Source organism: Lactuca saligna, chromosome 5 (genome assembly GCF_052625555.1).
Source record: "Lactuca saligna cultivar CGN05327 chromosome 5, ASM5262555v1, whole genome shotgun sequence".
Taxonomy (NCBI): Eukaryota; Viridiplantae; Streptophyta; class Magnoliopsida; order Asterales; family Asteraceae; genus Lactuca; species Lactuca saligna.
The window spans coordinates 305925024-305942803 of NC_136421.1; the positions used below are offsets into that span (position 1 = coordinate 305925024).

At 32.4% G+C, this 17780-nt stretch overlaps 1 protein-coding gene and 1 long non-coding RNA gene across 8 annotated transcripts; both read right to left on the bottom strand.

The window, feature by feature from the left end:
* Positions 1-730: 730 nt before the first annotated feature.
* On the bottom strand, positions 731-6516 carry LUH (LEUNIG-like protein). 7 transcript variants are annotated; one of them, XM_078996994.1, is made up of 20 exons: positions 6104-6508; positions 5793-5866; positions 5638-5703; positions 5444-5534; positions 5056-5153; positions 4696-4805; positions 4274-4572; positions 4099-4174; positions 3907-4018; positions 3773-3822; positions 3389-3682; positions 3243-3320; positions 2887-3102; positions 2592-2733; positions 2376-2482; positions 2066-2215; positions 1731-1886; positions 1514-1633; positions 1243-1440; positions 731-1138 (listed from the first exon to the last, which is right to left on the bottom strand). In XM_078996994.1, the coding sequence occupies exons 4-20, from the start codon at positions 5473-5475 to the stop codon at positions 995-997; spliced, it is 2382 nt and encodes a 793-aa protein (XP_078853120.1). In that variant the 5' UTR covers positions 5476-5534; positions 5638-5703; positions 5793-5866; positions 6104-6508; the 3' UTR covers positions 731-994. The 7 variants fall into 7 exon arrangements, with proteins under 7 accessions (XP_078853120.1, XP_078853121.1, XP_078853118.1 ...); XM_078996995.1 differs by having other exon boundaries at positions 2887-3099; positions 6104-6504; XM_078996992.1 differs by having other exon boundaries at positions 3243-3314; positions 3773-4018; positions 6104-6516.
* Positions 6517-9167: 2651 nt separating this feature from the next.
* Positions 9168-9921, bottom strand: LOC145045250 (uncharacterized). The gene is made up of 3 exons (XR_013681786.1): positions 9526-9921; positions 9310-9433; positions 9168-9241 (listed from the first exon to the last, which is right to left on the bottom strand). It is a non-coding gene; the product is annotated as an uncharacterized LOC145045250 (long non-coding RNA).
* Between the last annotated feature and the right edge of the window lie 7859 nt (positions 9922-17780).

The window sequence follows — 17780 nt, forward strand, 5'->3', positions numbered from 1 at the left end:
AACGCATTAAAACTTGTTTTGTATTGATATCACTAATTCTTCTTAGCCCTTATATATCCTTTATATATAACATTTATGGGAGTTCAACTTTAGGATTGGATTCTTGCAGTTATCCAATTCCATTCAAAAGTCTAATTTTCTATGTATTCACTAGATACCCCTAACTTTACTATTTTGACATGTAATGTTGCAGGATAATTAAGTATCCAATTGGATATTTAGGGGGTGTTTAGATTAGCTTATTAGGTTATTTGTGGTGGAAATAAACAAATAACCAGTAAACAATAAACAAGGACTGAGATGCTTATTAAAATTAGTTTATTTAGTTTACTTTTAACACAATAAGTTGATTTTTAAATATTTTATCCAAACACTTAAACTTAGCTTATTGTGGTGGGAATAAACAATAAGCAATAAACACTTTTTTTTTCCTATCCAAACACCCCCTTAGAATAAATACTGTGATAATAGCAATCAACGAGTCTCTTTTAAATCATTTAGATAATGTACGTTTGATATAAGCTTGTGGGTTGATTTTTTTTTTTTTTTTAAATGCAATGCAACGCAAGCTTATGAAAGGTGTACATATCAATAGATTGTACACGTGGTTCTTGCTAGTGTTGTTTCAGGAGATTGAGAATTGAGATTCTCACATCGGAAAGCTTTGGATCCATATATGCGACAAACAAAATCCAAAATAAAAAATAAAAAATTGAGTAACAGAAGAAAATAACATCAAACTTGACTAGTAAAAAGACCCAGAAACCGGAACGATAAAATTATTATACATACATACTGATACTCCACTTGACCTTACTCCTAACGGGGGAATATCCACAAATCAATCATTTAACACTAAAACTCTTATATAAGGAAGGAAGGCTGAAAAGCACATTGAGACCAAATTTAGCACCTCGATTTAAGGGGCATGTATAGTTATAGAGGTTGGTTGGTGATGTATTATTATTATTATTATTATTATTATTATTTTGACTTATTTCCACAGCTTAAGAGAGTTGTCATGACTCCCAGAGGCAACCATTCCAGTAACAGGTGACTGTGCCAACGCAGATATTATGTTGTCATGAGCTGGAACTATCATCCGCTTGTTCTCCGCCATGTTCCACAGCTCCAACGACTGTACAATATTTATTAAAAAAAAAAATCATAAAAAGGGGATAAGATAAATGCAAGACATAAGAATCTACCTGTGAAGTAATATAAGAAAAAACAGCAACTTACACGACTTCCGCCAATAACCAAAAGAGTAGAATAACTGGGATGGAAAACACAAGAATGGAATTGGTTTTCATTCGAGGTGAGCTCATGAATGCACTCCCCAGAAGCTAACGACCAGACTTTGACACATTCCTCACTAACAGAAGCCAGATACTCCCCGTTCAAATCCCAGCACAAGTAGTTCAATACTCCCGAATGTCCCTAAGTAGTTTAATACAACCAAATCAACTCACTCAATATGCATTTGTAACTGAAACATGCTTTCACAGCATACCTGAAAAGAATGTGTTTGTCTATCGGCTTCCACATTAAAGATGGAGATTATTTTATCAGATGCCGCTGCCAGTAAAAGTCCAGTTACTGGCTGGAATCGCACTTGTTCAACGCCTCTTTGCTGCCAATCAAATAATAACAATGCATTAGTTAGATACAAAAAACAAAAATCTGGGAATATACAAATAAAAAAAAAAAAAAAAACAACAACAACCAACCTTAGAGACACGAGTACATTGGAATGGGCTAGTATTCCAATATCGGATTTCATTCATACTATCACAGAAGCAGAAAAGATCATTCTTCTTCGGATGAAAATCTAGGGACATAACATGCCCAGAATGCCCCGTATATGCATTTAAACAATAGCTTGGCTGCAACATCATTAAATATATTTATTTATTTAAACTGTAAACACAAAAGGTTCTACTTTCGCTCAACAAAAAATGCAAATTTTATCTTGTCTGTGAAAAAGATGTGAATGCCCTCCTCATCAATGTGTGTGGTTGTGTTTGTGTGTGTGCGATATAGATGAATTGAAAAGAAATCTTACATTGGCTGCATCCCATAGTCGTACAGACTTATCAAAAGAAGCAGTTGCAAACTGAGTTGAATTTGGTCTAAACCGAATATCAGTAATTAAGTACTGATGTTCTTCAGGGGTGCTCTCAGTTTTTAAGGTATCCATGTTCCACAAAACCGCCTGAAAAAATAAAATAAAATTATTACATACTTCCACTTAATGGATTATGACACATTCTCCAAAACAAAAACCATGAAGCACTACAAAAGGTATCTGTATTGCTTTGTAACGATGATAATAAAAAATAATCATAATCATAACAGTGCAGTAGTGGTCTCACCTTTTTGTCATGTCCAGCACTAGCTAGCAACTTCCCATCTGAAGAGAAGTGACAGCATGTCACCTTATTTCTTGTCCGTATACATCCAACTTCCCCAAATGAAAAACCTGTGTGTGGGGATGGAAACAGAGTTTAATTATGACAAGACTCTTTTTAACTTTTACACAAACTCTTATATCATCATTGATTGAGTTGAGAGTTGAGAGTTGAGAGTACCTTTGGAATTGGAGGAGGAGGACCCACTCTTGTGCTCTGTAACTGTCTGCTTTAGGGTGTTATAATCTCCTGCATCATGTTGTAGAAATGATTCCACGTTATCATCCAGAGCACCAACATCCCCAAACTGATCCAGATCATCCTGCACTATGTATAAAAAGGTTGAGCACTTTTCACTGCTATATAAGACAATACTCTAATGGGAAGAAATGAAAGTCGGATGCTATAATATATATATATATATATATATATATATATATATATATATATATATATATGTAAGAAACAGACTTACCAGCTGAGTTGTTGATGAAGCAAGCCCACCTGTGCCATCTCCACCATACATCATCATGCCTTTTTGCACATTGTTCACATGCTGAAGACTGCTAGCCCCATCACCAGGTGTATGAGTTGATGCTGGAGAGCTTGGTGAAGGGCCCGCTGTATTCCCTGTACCTGAACTGTTAGCTGGTCCAGACGAAGAATGTTGCTTTCTTTTTCTATTGTTCTGCTCCAAAATTTAAACAAACACAAAAAAAAAAAAAAAAAAAAAAAAAACAAAGTAATAAGAATAAATTAAATGAACCCAAGACTTTAATAATTACCTAACCCTCATGATAATCATCCATCCATAAACAGTTAAAACACTACCTGTTGTTGTTGCAGCTGGTGTTGCTGTAACTGATCCTGTTGTTGTGAAGACGATTGTTGCATTTGAGGCATCTTCATCTGTTAAAATATATATTAATTTTATTTTTTTAAATCTTTAAATTGCAAATGAATATGAGTTTAACAACCTTGGGTGAATTCATTTGTCCAGGGGAGCCTATAGATCCTTCGTTTCTTGTGGGTTGACCATCTTTCATGATTATATTGCCTCGTGATAATCCAGAAAATCCATAATTTGGTGATGCACCCAGGTTGCCTTGTGCCTGAGCATGTGCTAATACCTGTTGTTGTTGTTGTTGTTGTTGTTGCTGCTGCTGTTGCTGTTGTTGTTGTTGTTGTGATGCCAAATAAAACTGATTTGGGTTCTGTAAATTGGGTTTATGGACTTGAAGACCTATACCAGGGCGTAGTTGGTCAATTCCCTGCATTGTATTTATATGTCAACAGTCAACACCAAATGTCAACTATGAAATTTTATATATTACTGAAAGAAACTTCTATAGGAAACTTACAGTTAGAGGCCAACCCTTCAATGGAAGACCAGTTACACCTTGATTAAACCCTAAAAAGATTTTAAAAAAATAAATAAAGCAAAATCTAATTTTGAAATATATGATTTTGAGCATCCACATTGTTAGAAGATTACCTGTATTGCCCATACCAGACTTTGACTGCAAAATGGCTTGCCCATAAATCGATGAAGGATCTGTGGGCAACGATTTCTGTGTATTACCCATGTTGACTTCTTGTTTAATTTCCTAAGATTTTATAAAAAATTCATGAGTCCAAGCACGAACAAAAGAAAGAAATGTAAAAAGATAATTTTATAGGAATATACCGTATTCATCTGAGATCTTCCTTGAATTTGCTGCAAACTTGCAGACATATTTGCAGAGTTTCCTTGCATCAGTTGTCTGGATGAACAAAGACCAAAAGAACATGGTAAGATGATAATACAAGGGAAGAAAACAAAAGGGGAAATAACAGAGTAGAGAACTAACTGATATGCATACCCTTGATGATTAGTGGCTGATTTGAGAAGGGCCATTCTGCTAGCATCAAGAAGAGCTGGAGAGGTTTCTGAATCCATAGAATGAGAAGGCTTCATGGATTCCTCATAGATTTTCATACCACCGAGTGTACTGGGTGATGGCTTACCCATCATTCCATCATTGTTCATGGCATTAACATGAGCACCAAGGGGAGGATGATTAGGGTCCCTCCTTTGCATTTGAGCATTTCGTTGTTGTAAAAAATGCATTTGTTGCATTTGAAGTTGTTGCTGGTGTTCCTTTGCTTTCATTTGCTGTGTCTGGTATTTGTTTATAAAAACAAAAAAAAAAAAAGGAATGAAAAACATAAAACAAAGGGGAAAGCATTACAAAAAAAGGAAACATCAACAACTGTAAAAATAAATAAATATATAGAAAAGGACCTCAATGTAAGCTACAGCTGCCTCAGAATGTTTTTCATTAGTCCTTGCAATAAAAATGTCCCAGAAGACAGACCACCATTCAAAGAGAAATCCACCCGGAGCATCAATAGCTGCAAATCAATCGGAAATAACAAGAGTAAATTATGTTGTTAATCTTCACAATTTGCCCTTAATCAAATTAATATACTATGTTAACTGCATGGATCATCTATGGATTGATTATGATTTATGAATCCCTTTAATCACGTACATAAAACTAACTCTCCAACTGACTCATATTCCAATATTAACAAACAGGGAATCAAATTTGGAGCTCCTGTCATCAATTTATCAACAATATGGGAACCCATGACAACATACCTACAGGATCTGTAGCAACCTTCCCTTCATTCATGAAAGCTTTTGCAGATGCATGCAACTTCCGTTTCAACAAATAGTCATGGATGTAAACATCCAACCTAGCAAAAAAGGGCAATTCCAAAATTAGAATAAAATCATCCATAGAATGACCACAACTTTACAAATGAACAAAAACTAATATCCATCCGTTTCAAATTTAGTGCAACCTTTTGATCAATTACATGAACAGATAATGTTCTTGCGAAAAGAAGAAAAAAAATGGCCTCATCAAGCAAATCAGTTTGAAATTTTATCAACATAGATCAATTCACAGTTAAAACTTCCAGCGTGTGTGACAATACTCTGTACATGAAAAACAGCCGGAACAAAAAAGATGAACGGTGCTTACATTTTATCAGCTTCCCAACTACTTTGCGCCATCTTGTTCAGAACCACCGATTGAAACTAAGGTCAATAATAATTCTTCTCTGCAATCTCTTCTACACGTTAGAAAAAGAAAACCAAAGGTTAAAAAGTCAATTAAGGAATATTGAATAACAAAATCGAATAGTCATAACAATAAATTCACTAAATGCGTCATACCAGAAGGCCATCAGATTAAATCCAGCATTTCGATCGAGCGAAAACGAATCCAATTTAACTCAAAACCTTGATTCATAAGTAAGAACAAAAATAAATATTAGTCGAATTCAAAACGAATTTCTGGTAGTAAAATTCGAAACTAAAAACGAACTGACCGTAGTTAAGACTTCAGATAAGCGATAGCAGCTTCTATTTTCAATCAATTTTCTCCAAACCTTATCGGACACGCCTGAGTTCGGAACGCAATTGAAGCGAAATTTAATTTTAATCGGTACTTGTAATCAACAAAAATTCAGAACAAAAAGATCCGCACGCGCGATTCAAAATCTTGATTCATAATTACCAATCAGAATTAGCGGAATTCAACATAAATGAATTGCTGGTAGTAAAATTATAATACAAACACAATACTAAATCAAAAGTTCAATATAAACAATACTAAAAGCTTCAGAGTTGAGATGACAACCTCTGTATTCAACTCAATTCCCTTTCACCGGCTAAGACCGACTTTGACTTCTGAAAGCAATTGAACTCGAAATTCACTTAAATCGGGACTCCTTGACTGTACTCAACCGAAATTGAGAACACGCCGAATGATCAAGATCCAGTTCCTAAATTTAACCTCAAATCAAAGAAATCGCAAACTGAAATTTTCGCTTCTAATTAATATGAACTAAAACAACAGAACATCCACGTGACGTGAGGAGAGAAGAAAGAAAATGTCAAGAACATTAAAATCCCAAGAACGACGAAACCTGACGGGGGAGGTTCGGAAAGCGAAAACCAGGATCGGGGTTAATGTAAAATTAAGTAAAATAGGTTTGGGTTTTGGTTCGGAGTTAGGTTTGAATAAAGGTCGAACAGGTTGTGGTAAATAGTGGGCCAGGGTGACCGGAGGAAAGACGGGGGAGAGGCGTTTGTGGAATATGAGGTGGGGATGACGAAGCTGTTCGATGTTTAACGAGTGTGAGCTGTCATCATCACTTAAAAAGGCATTAAATAATAAATTGATTTGTTTCTGAATTTAATCTATGTACCGTTGGTTCCACCCTATGACAATCAGAGTAGGGTATTAAAGGTAAAAATTATATCTAACAATTTTCTTATTTAACCTAAATTAAAAATCATGTATCCAAAATTCTTTAAATTGTTGAAAAATAACAACTTCGGTATAAGTGATGAATGAAATAAATGAAATCAAGTAATTTCATTTACATTTACATCAATACTGGAAAAGTATTGTTTTTTATTTAACTATAATAATCTAAATGTAATAATAATTAGATAACCAATCCATCCATTTGACATCAAACTTGGAATGGTAAATCAAATATATTTTTAAATTACTATTAAATTCATATATGTTTCTAATAAAACTTGAACTTTCAATCTTATGGAAAAAAGACAACATTATGATACTGTTGGACTAAAGCTCTTTTATATTTAAATATTTGTATTATCATGATTCAAAATGATGTAACGAAGATTCAGAACCTTTGGAAGCTATTTCAAATACTATTTAAAGTTAATAAATTATTGGGTAAAGTTTGGATAATTTCTATCATTAACTGTATCTTTTTTGTATATTTTTAAAGAAGCTAAATAGTGGCAAAAAAATTAATATTTTAATATTTTACATCGGATGATAACGGCCACATATTGGAGAATTGTAAGCGACTCACTGCTATTTTCTAGGCACCTCTCACCCCATTTTGATTTTGTAAATTGTAATAGATGATGTAATAATTAACAGTAAACAATAAAATAATTTGGTGATATCGAATGTACTATACAATTTGTTGTAATTAATAAAATAATATACAGACCATAAGGATAACAATCATTAATCATGCAAATAAATATTTTTTTTACTTAATTTGTACCTCTTAATTATTTAATTATTTATGTGTTGTTTGTTTTTTCTGAAGCAAAATATTTGCAGTCTGCGGACAACATCTGTAGACCCTACAGTAGAAAAAATGGATCATACGTCTACAGTTTGAAAAACAAATTTTTTTTTTTTTAATATCTGCAGACTACTAAAATAAACTAAAATCTAAATAAACTGATTTTTTTTTTAACTTAAAAGTGATTTTTAATATTTTTATGACTTTGTTATAAATAACTAACAAATCTATATCAATTTTATGTATTATTGTATAAAAATAAAAAATAAAAATGATACGAATTAACGTATATATTTGATAAAAACTGATAATTTTGATCACAAAGTTAAAGTAAACATTGTAATTAGGAATCAATGAATTTAATATATAAACGGGTGGAAATAAACTTTTGATTTTTTTTTTTTAAATTAAATCAAAATTAAAGCACATCATAAATGTTGTCTCAAGAAATTGACAATATTATATTAATAATGTTTTATAAAATTTGGCACAAAAAATATAAAAATATATTATGATTTTTTCATATTTATGTAAACAGCTGCAACGATCATTGCTATAATAAATCTTTATTTATAAATTTATCAAAAACGTCATGTTTGTATCGTCGAACATTTTTATTGAAGTATTGTAACTTTTTTTTTTCAAATTCTTTATCATTAATAAAGTTGGAATAAATATAAATTTAAAATATATATATATATATATATATATATATATATATATATATATATATATATATGTTTTTTAGGCTAGAAGATGTTTGAAGATGTTAGAAGACTCTGATTCATAATTGTGCAAAGAAAAGGATGCACATACATTTTTAGGTATACAGTTTTCTAAAAAACAATCAGTCTGCGAAGGCTAATATCTGAATGGCGTAGACAGAAGATGCCAATAAGATTTGCAGACAAAAAACAAACACCACCTTCAAATATCTAACTTTATTAGGTTTTTTATAGTTGTTTATTTATAACAATTTGAAAATGAAATATTAATTTTATGAGATTATATCCTGATTTCTTAAGCCACGTTTTTTATTGATTTATTAAGCGCAAATTTAAATTTGAGAATCAACACATGACATATTATTAATTAGAATGTGTATTAGAGTAACACATGACAAAATAAAATTAAAACTATTTTTTTATTAGTATAATGATATTATATTTATATTCCATAGTTCTGGAAATTATAACAAATACAATGTTAAACCCTTGTCTAATTTTAATATTATTTACAAGACAAGTCTATTGATAAGTTTAAAGTTGTTTATATTGACATCAAAAATCCATTTTTCCATAACTTTTATTTATTTCTTGAAATCAATAATACACTTTTTTTATATCTAACACAAAAACATATTTACATTCATTAATTACCCAAGTCGTTTCTCTCTCTCTCTCTCTTTCTATATATATATATATATATATATATATATATATATATATATATATATATATATATATATATATATATATATATATATATATATATATATATATATATATATATATATATACTAGCCGTTTACCCGCGCCAAGCGACGGATGCAAATAGATTTTTTCATAAATTAGTTTCTAGAGGCAATTAAATTTTTTTTGCAAAGCGTTGAGCGGCCAATAGTTTCCACCGACCAAATTTACGCCTTAATTGAATCAGTTCTGAAGTGTAATGCCCATGTGAACCAACGTACAATGCTAAAAAGTATTTATAATTTAGTAAGATAAATTATCAAATAAGATAATGAATAAAATAAAATGGATACCATTTAATGGATCTTTATTTGTTGGAAGCTCAATTCGGTTAAATGTTGTGGATCCGGATAAAGGTTGATGATTTTTAGCATGGGTAAGTGTAAGATTAATCAACTGACCAACATCTTTAAGCACCTGTAAAATGTTTTATAAAAACTATATATTTTGACAAAAAGTCAAAAATACCGCTTTTGTTTTACCCTATTTTAGAATTTTAGTAACCTGACCTACATGGGTATCTTTCCTTTTCCAATTGACTTGGCAAGATCAAGCATAATGCTGTCAAGCATAATGTTGTTTGTGCGACGATTACCACGAACGTGTTCTTTTCTCAAGCTTAGTTGGCACACAAATAAAATCTTTAGTAGGGGTATTAATGGAAATCTTGTGTACTAAGCCACCAACTACAATCTTGACTGCAAAATGAAAATATAACATGAATCCAATCGAGAGAATGATAATATTCCTAATAAGAAAATATAATGTTGATGGATTAGCAGTTGAAGAACGAAAATAGAATATAAACCTGCTCACAAATGTGAAAAAAGGTACACAAGATATAAGGTTTACTTCGAGTTTTGAAGTTTAATGGATGTTTTTCTTTTCTTAGAAACTGGTTCTTCATCTTGCGACTGTTCTTCATTAGCTTCCACTTCATCAAGCAAATTTTCCGCATTAGGTGTTGCCCCGTCAATTCTTTTTTATACTAAAAATAACAAAAAGTAATCCATAGTTGTTAATCATATGATTAAATATTTACTGGAGGATGGTTAATATAAAACTAAAAATTTTAACTATCAGAAAAGTTCATTATCTTTTCAAGATTTCAGTTGACTCGGTAGGTGGCAACACAAAGCCATCCATCTGCAAGGAAATAAACAAACAAGTATGATGAAAATAAGATAGCAAACACTAAACTTTACTTACTTTACACATCAACTCAGCACTTAACAGATTCAGTATTGATAGCAACCGGTGATTAAAAAGTACCAACCTGCAAAACTTAGCAATAAACTCAAGCAACAACTCATCAACACCCAAAAGGGCGATTTACACAAAATTAACATTTGGAAGTAGAATAACCCTTGTCTGACTAACGATTTAGAAAAAATTAGGGTTTTAGGACATAAATTACGGCATGAATAGGGAATAAAAAGATACACATTGCAGAGGAGATTGTTTGATGTTGTAATTTGAGGAGAAGCAAACTTTTTGTTGATCCCATCTGATCGTTGTACTTTGCTAAGAATCGAACGAAATGGTGGACGGTGACCCGCTAATAGGTTGTAGTGAAGACCAATAACGGTGGCGTGGTGGTAGATGTTCCAGTAAAATCTGTATTTGTTCTCTGGTTTTGGCCTCAAAAGCAGAGCAAATGCCTGAAAAATTGTTAACATCAGTTTCAATTCTACACAAGATTGAAAATAAATTATGAAAAATGTGATCGATTTTTGCATACCTAAATGGTTCCTAGGGAAAAAAGTGCGATTCCGATGTTGCAGTGAGTGTTGTATTCGATTCCGATGGAGTCGCTGACAAGTTTCACTCCGGTGGCCCATTCGGCTACTCCGACGACATAGGCGGAAGCCTGGCAGGTGACGTGGATGTAGAACCCGGATGGGTTAGCCGACTTGAAGACTTTCAGATATCTCGCAGCCATGGCTCCCATTTGCATCATTACTCCCCAACTTATAGTGTTCAACGCTCTGTAAGTCTGTCAAATTGTTAAATGTCAAAACCAAATCTAGAATTTAGATCTCGATCATCAAAAAAAAGAAGGAAAAAGTTTATTCGACTAAATATAAAAAACTTACGTTTCTCCTTCCTAATAGATTCTGAAGTGATTAGGAAGGAGACACAAACAAGAGGGTTCGATTTCTTTCTGATGGCGGCTGTTGTGTCTAGTGTTATGCGTAGAGAAGATTAGGGTAACATAGAAGGTAATATCGTGTATACGTATATCATATGTGATTATGAGCTTAGTATTATTGTACATCAAGTAATAGGTATTGTACCTCTTAATTTTCAAGAAACAGGCAATATGTTTAATAATATAGTAAAGATATATATATATATATATATATATATATATATATATATATATATATATATATATATATATATATATATATATATATATATATTGGTCTTCTTCAACATCGTTCGTGGCTTTGAAAAATAGAATTGGACATCTTGGGTTGAAATGACCCATCATAATAGAAGTGTGAATGATTTGGGTTGCCATCAGGGAAATGACTAAGAACTAAACAATAACATTTTGCGTCTTCACAACAATGATCGCCTATAATAGTATTGATAAAGCTTGCAAACCATTTCTATTAATTGGCCATCTTGGATGGCGTAACATATAATTTTACAAGAAACAACACTTGAAATGAAAACTTTTTAAATAGAGAAAGAGAAGAATTATAAAGAAATTGTTAAACACATGTAACACATGTAGCATATACATAACTCATGAGTCATATTTTTCGAATAAAGGATATTTCTTGCCACCAATTCACGATGGAGATTCGCATGTTTGATAGACATTTGCTTTATTTTTATTTTTTTTAAAATTTGGTTTGTTGGTGATATAAAACATTAAATGTGACATCCCCATTTTTACGATCAGAAAAGACCGATTTTGTTTATGCTTTGTTTAAAAAGCAGAGTAATATTTTAAATAAAAGTGTTGCGGAATTTGTCCTAAAACAAAATATGATAAAGATTTATCAAAAGCATTTCCGTGGAAATGTATTTCATTTAAAAAGATTCGGGATGTCATGTTCGATACAGATCGTAAGCATAAAAAATACAACATAGGCCTTACTACATTATTCCGTATTTACAGGCCTAAAATCCATTAATCTCTCATCCCAAGACATCACATCTATGCTCATGCGCCACTACCTGTAATACAAGAAACTGAGTGGGTCAGGCTTGAGAGTCTGGTGAGCACATAGGGTTTTCAACCCACAATAAATAAGTTATTAGCTTTATCAAACCAAACAAACCCGATTACCTGTTCCCGTTATCATCACTTTACGTCCTAAAACATCTAACACAAGAGACCTAGTCTAAGGACTACCATCGGGATGGACACTACTGCTAAGGGGATTCCTCAGCAATAAATGGCCTTAAGGCAACCATGTGGGGGATGGAGTACATCTGGTGAGCACACACAGTTCAAATAAACACCTACAGGTTGCGAGCCTGCTAGTGTTCCACTGCACTGTCTAGAATAGTCTGTGGTTGTCATCTATACTCCGCTAGATGATTGGATCATCAATAACATCTATAACGAGGCCTCTCATTATTTCATTTTATCACACAGCAACTAATACATCTACCCATGTTTTACCCCAACATTTTCGTAGATATAAAATACATATACATTTTAAATCATTGAAAACATGTATAAAAATGTTCATCAAGCATAGATAGCAAGTATTCAGGTAATATGCACACATAGCACGTAATTTATATAAAATACTTCATATCTATGTGTAAGTTGAGAGTAACTATGCACTCACCTGGTAAGGTGGTGACTCGGCACTCGGACAACACTTCGTTACTTCTTAAAACAATTTTTCCGTGACCAAAACCTAGTATTAATACCACTAGAGTTTAGTTTTAACGTTAATCGCGACTAATTAATAGTCTAATTATACTATTATATAAGCGTTAAATAACACTCAATATAACTCATAATAATAGCCCAAATAATTATTTTAAGGTCCTAATAATTTTACTATAATTAAATAAAAGCTATATTAAATATAGTATAGGCGTAACTCACTTACAGTGGATTTTTATTAAAAATCGGGCTTCGCTGGAGCAACGTTTCTGAGCCGAAAGCTTTTCTTCTCGGAGCTGTCAGGTGCTCCGGGGCTTTCTTCTCGTGATAGGGAGGTTCCCTAGACTTGGGAGGGGTTTAGGGAGGTTAGAGAGAGAAAGAAAGGTTTGAAGGTGTGAGGAAATTATGAAGAGTTCATCTCTTATTTATATGAATTGTATAGTAAAGTAGTCTCCAAGCTTCGTCCGTAACTTTTGCATACGAGCTTCATTTTTGTTTGTCTTTTTACTGTTGAGTTCCTATTAATGAGATCTTCAACTTTAATTTAGACCTCGTTGGCTAATTCTCATTCTATCTCGGATTTACAAAACTGTATCGAATTCGTCGCGCTAGAAAAGTAGAGACTAAGCTTCGTCCATAACTTTCGCATACGAGCTCCGTTTTTGCCTGTCTTTTTACCGTTGAGTTCCTATTAATGAGATCTTCAACTCTCATTTAGACCTCGTTGGCTAATTCTCATTCTATCTCGGATTTACAAAATTGTATCGAATTCGCTGCGCTCGAAAAGTAGGGACTAAGCTTCGTCCATAACTTTCACATACGAGCTTCGTTTTTGACTGTCTTTTTATCGTTTAACTCCTATTAACGATATCTCATTTATTGTTTAGATTATTTTGACTAAAAATCGACCGATCTAAAATTCAGATTTCGGGCTGTGCACTGTTATGCTAAATCTTAGAAAAATCATAACTTCCTCATATGAAGTCAGATTTGGATGTTCTTTTTATTCACACTATCGGTTTAACATATACTACGACTTTCATTTAAATCGCTAAGGCTAAATCTCGCTCTATCGTAAATTCACTATTTATGCCTCCCGGTATCGTGTCGGTTCCGTCGCGAAACTTCGACGGGTCATAACTTCTTCATTATAACTTGGATTTCGATGCTATTTATATGTACTGAAACCTTGTAACATATACTAAAACTTGGTTGAGATTATTTATTATTAATAATCTTTTGTCGAAAAGTCATTTTTCGACCCCTATTGCCTCTAAATTGACTAGCCCGGATCTACGGACGTTACATTAAAATAATTGTTTTAGTGAAAAACTCTAAGAATAAACATGTAAAAAAATGTTATGATAAATCTAGGGGATAGACCTATGTAAGCACGGGCTCAAAGATTTTGATATTAGAAATAAGTTGTTTAATTATACTTTTAAATTATATGTTGCTTATTAGGGTATCAATGGCGGGGGGAGGGGGAATTAAAACACAAAGTTCATTTAATAGCTTCTATCTAAAAAGGTGGTCTAGGGGTCTCTTCACTAAAATCACAAAATTTAGCACTATTGATCAAATGGTGGTGGAGCCTAATGAATGAAAATGGAAGCCTATGGAAAACAGTTGTTATCAGTTTACACAATCTGGTGTTAAAACCTGCTCACTATATTGTTAGGAAGACCTCCACCTAGGTTTGGTGTAATATACATAAAGCAGTCAAAGCTATGGGGTCACTATATTGTTAGGAAGACCTCCACCTAGGTTTGGTGTAATATACATAAAGCAGTCAAAGCTATGGGGGTATTGGTATTGATATTCATCAGATATTCAGCCTTATTCCTGGATCTGATATTCAAATTCTATTTTGGAAAGACATTTGCCGTGGAACAAAAACATTTCAAGAAAAATACCTTCATCTCTACAAGATCGAATCTATTAAAAATTGTTCATTGAGGGATCGTCTGTCATCAAACGGCTTCTATTGGTGTTGGAAGCACGAGCCATCCAATTCAGTGGAATTACACGAGTTGCTACAGTTATACATGAATATATGTGATTTGAACTTCAGTGGCACACCTTCCACATATGGTTTTTGATTCAGTATAACAGTTGATGGAGACTACAAGGTAAAAGAAATGAGACAACTCATCGATTCAAAGTAGATCCTCTCCACAGGTCCTAGAATCTGTTGGTAAAAAATAATCCCGTTAAAAGTTAGGTGTTTTGTCCGGCGGACTTCAATGGGCAGGATTCCAGTGGCGGATACTTTATTAGCAAGGGGATTAAATGTTACTAATCAGATGTGTCCATTTTGCAACAATGACTTAGAATCAGTAAACCACATGTTCCTCCATTGTGAGTTTGCCCAAAATGTACACTCTTGGATCTTCAAATGGCTTGGATTGGGGACTAGAAGGTGCTAAAATATCTCAAAATTTCTTAACTCATGTAATGGGTGACATAACTGTCAGATACAGACACTGATTGGTGATATGGTCGTATATTGCACACTTTGAAGCATTTGGGTTGCCAGGAACAATTGGATTTTTAAAAATATTCGAGTATCTTCAACAAAGGTTACAGATGTTTTGCTTTTATTATCGTCTTTTTTTCCTCGTAATTCATACTCATGGTGTAAATACAAAAAAAAAAAAAAAAAAAAAAAGGTTGTGGCGACTGGGCTAAATGAATTTTTTCACCTTTTACTCATTTATCATTGTAATTTGTTTTGCTTTTATTATCGTCTTTTTTTCCTTGTATTGTTTTTCTGCTGCGATTTAGTTACTTGCTAATCGTCGACCTTTTAATAATAGTCGTTTAAAAAAAAAGTAGTTTATATTCTTTCTATTATTTATAATCAGACCAACTAATACTTAATATCATCTTATGTTTTTTTGTGTTTACGGATATTCTTCAAAGGATTATATGTCTTAATCTTAAATAAGCTTAAATTTTCAAAGAACAATAAAGTTTATACAAAATAAATGTGAGCAAACAACATGGGAAGCATTAATATTCATTAAATGATGTAGGGAACTAATTACATCAATGGTTGTACTTCACCATTTGTAACTCCGCCTCATGAAATATATGTTAGGTGTGAAAAGTCGTTCACCGATAATATATGTTTGGTTTTTGAAACAACTATATAGGGTTGTAACCTTCTTCAAGTTATGTTTGGTGCAGAGGTCGCAACATATGTTCAATGCAGGAAAACATATATTGTCGGGCACCGGGGGTAACACATGTTCGATAATTCCATTATTTTTTTTCCATTATGCATGCATTTTGGCCCTACCGCCCTAGATCACGTTTCCTCATTTTCTCGAAATTAGTGCACCATGTTTTGTTATCATGTTCCCATGATTCTTGTTAATAGTTGTTAGTAGCTTGCATTATAAATTCATGTATTGCATCATTAATGAAAACTAATCAGAAAACTTTATCAAGTAGCTTCTCTTTATCTATCATTCTTATGAGAAGTAACAATCTCGAAATTCACCTCTCTCACTCTCTATAATTTCTTCCCAAATGTTTGTTAATGCTCTTTATGCTTGTCACGTTTTAGGTAAGAGCTTCATGACTTTATCCTAATCCATATCTTCTCGTGAACAATACCTACATGCCATCAAATTTTGAGTTATCTTCAATTCGTCATTATGCACTTCAATTGTGATTTATATGTAAGAGATTTTATATATATTATTATATATGATGCATGAGATTTTTTTTTAGTGTTTAATAAACTATTAAAAATGTGTGTGTGTATATATATATATATATATATATATATATATATATATATATATATATATATATATATATATATATATATATATATATATATATATATATTTCAAATGTCTCTAGCAATTATTGTGTGCATGAATGCACCAATAGGAATTTAGGAATAATTAAATAATTAAAAATTCTAATAAGGGTAATTATGTAATTTTAGCATGCTAATTAAAATAAAATCCCTTAATTCATGGAAATTACCATAAAAATTTATTTAATCCTAGACTCTCGTATCATATGTATTCTATTTCTGCCACCTCACATTTTCTTATTGACGATGTCCACGATTTGAATTGGAATCAAGGTGTCGAGGGCCTCTCCACCATCGGTCACCGTCATTTGTCATCGATAGGAGGTTCCTCGCCATCAAACTCAAGAGCATCGCCGCCAAGGTCTTCAGCCAGTCAATTTTCCATTTTGATATATTTCCCAAGCCAAATTTTAAACGTCGGTTGGATACTGTTTGTGATTATCTTGAAAAATATCCGGTAATTGATTGCAAAAGTTCGTATTGAGGCATTTGGGAGGCAGCGACATTCAACCATCGTGAGAACAAGCCTTAATTTATTTTCTACAAAGCTCCATTCTTTTCCTTTTTTATTTCGTTGCCTCTTAATAACACTACACATCTTCGTAATATGAAATTAGGTTTGTGCACAGATTGATACCAATTCATCGATGGCAGAATTACATTGCATAGGTAAAACACATTTCTATTTTGTATGAGTTTCATTATTGGCTTGGTTGATGAAACTGATTGTTAGGATAATCAAAAAGTAAATTGCAACTTCTTGTTTTGTATAGGAAATCGAGAAGAGTTATGAATTGTGTATATTTGTTTTATTTATTTATTTATTTATTTATTATTATTTTTTTTTAATTTCGTAATTTTCTAATATGCAAGCAAGTTGCAATTATGGTTTGTAATGCAGACCAAAAGCTTACTCCAAAAACAGTATATATACTCAATTATTTTATTTAAAGATTAGATTTCCCAAAAAGAATATAATTATTCTATCACTTCAATTTTTAGTTGTTGTTTATATGTCATATGTATGTATGGCAAACATTTCTAATTGAATTTCATACGGTATACTA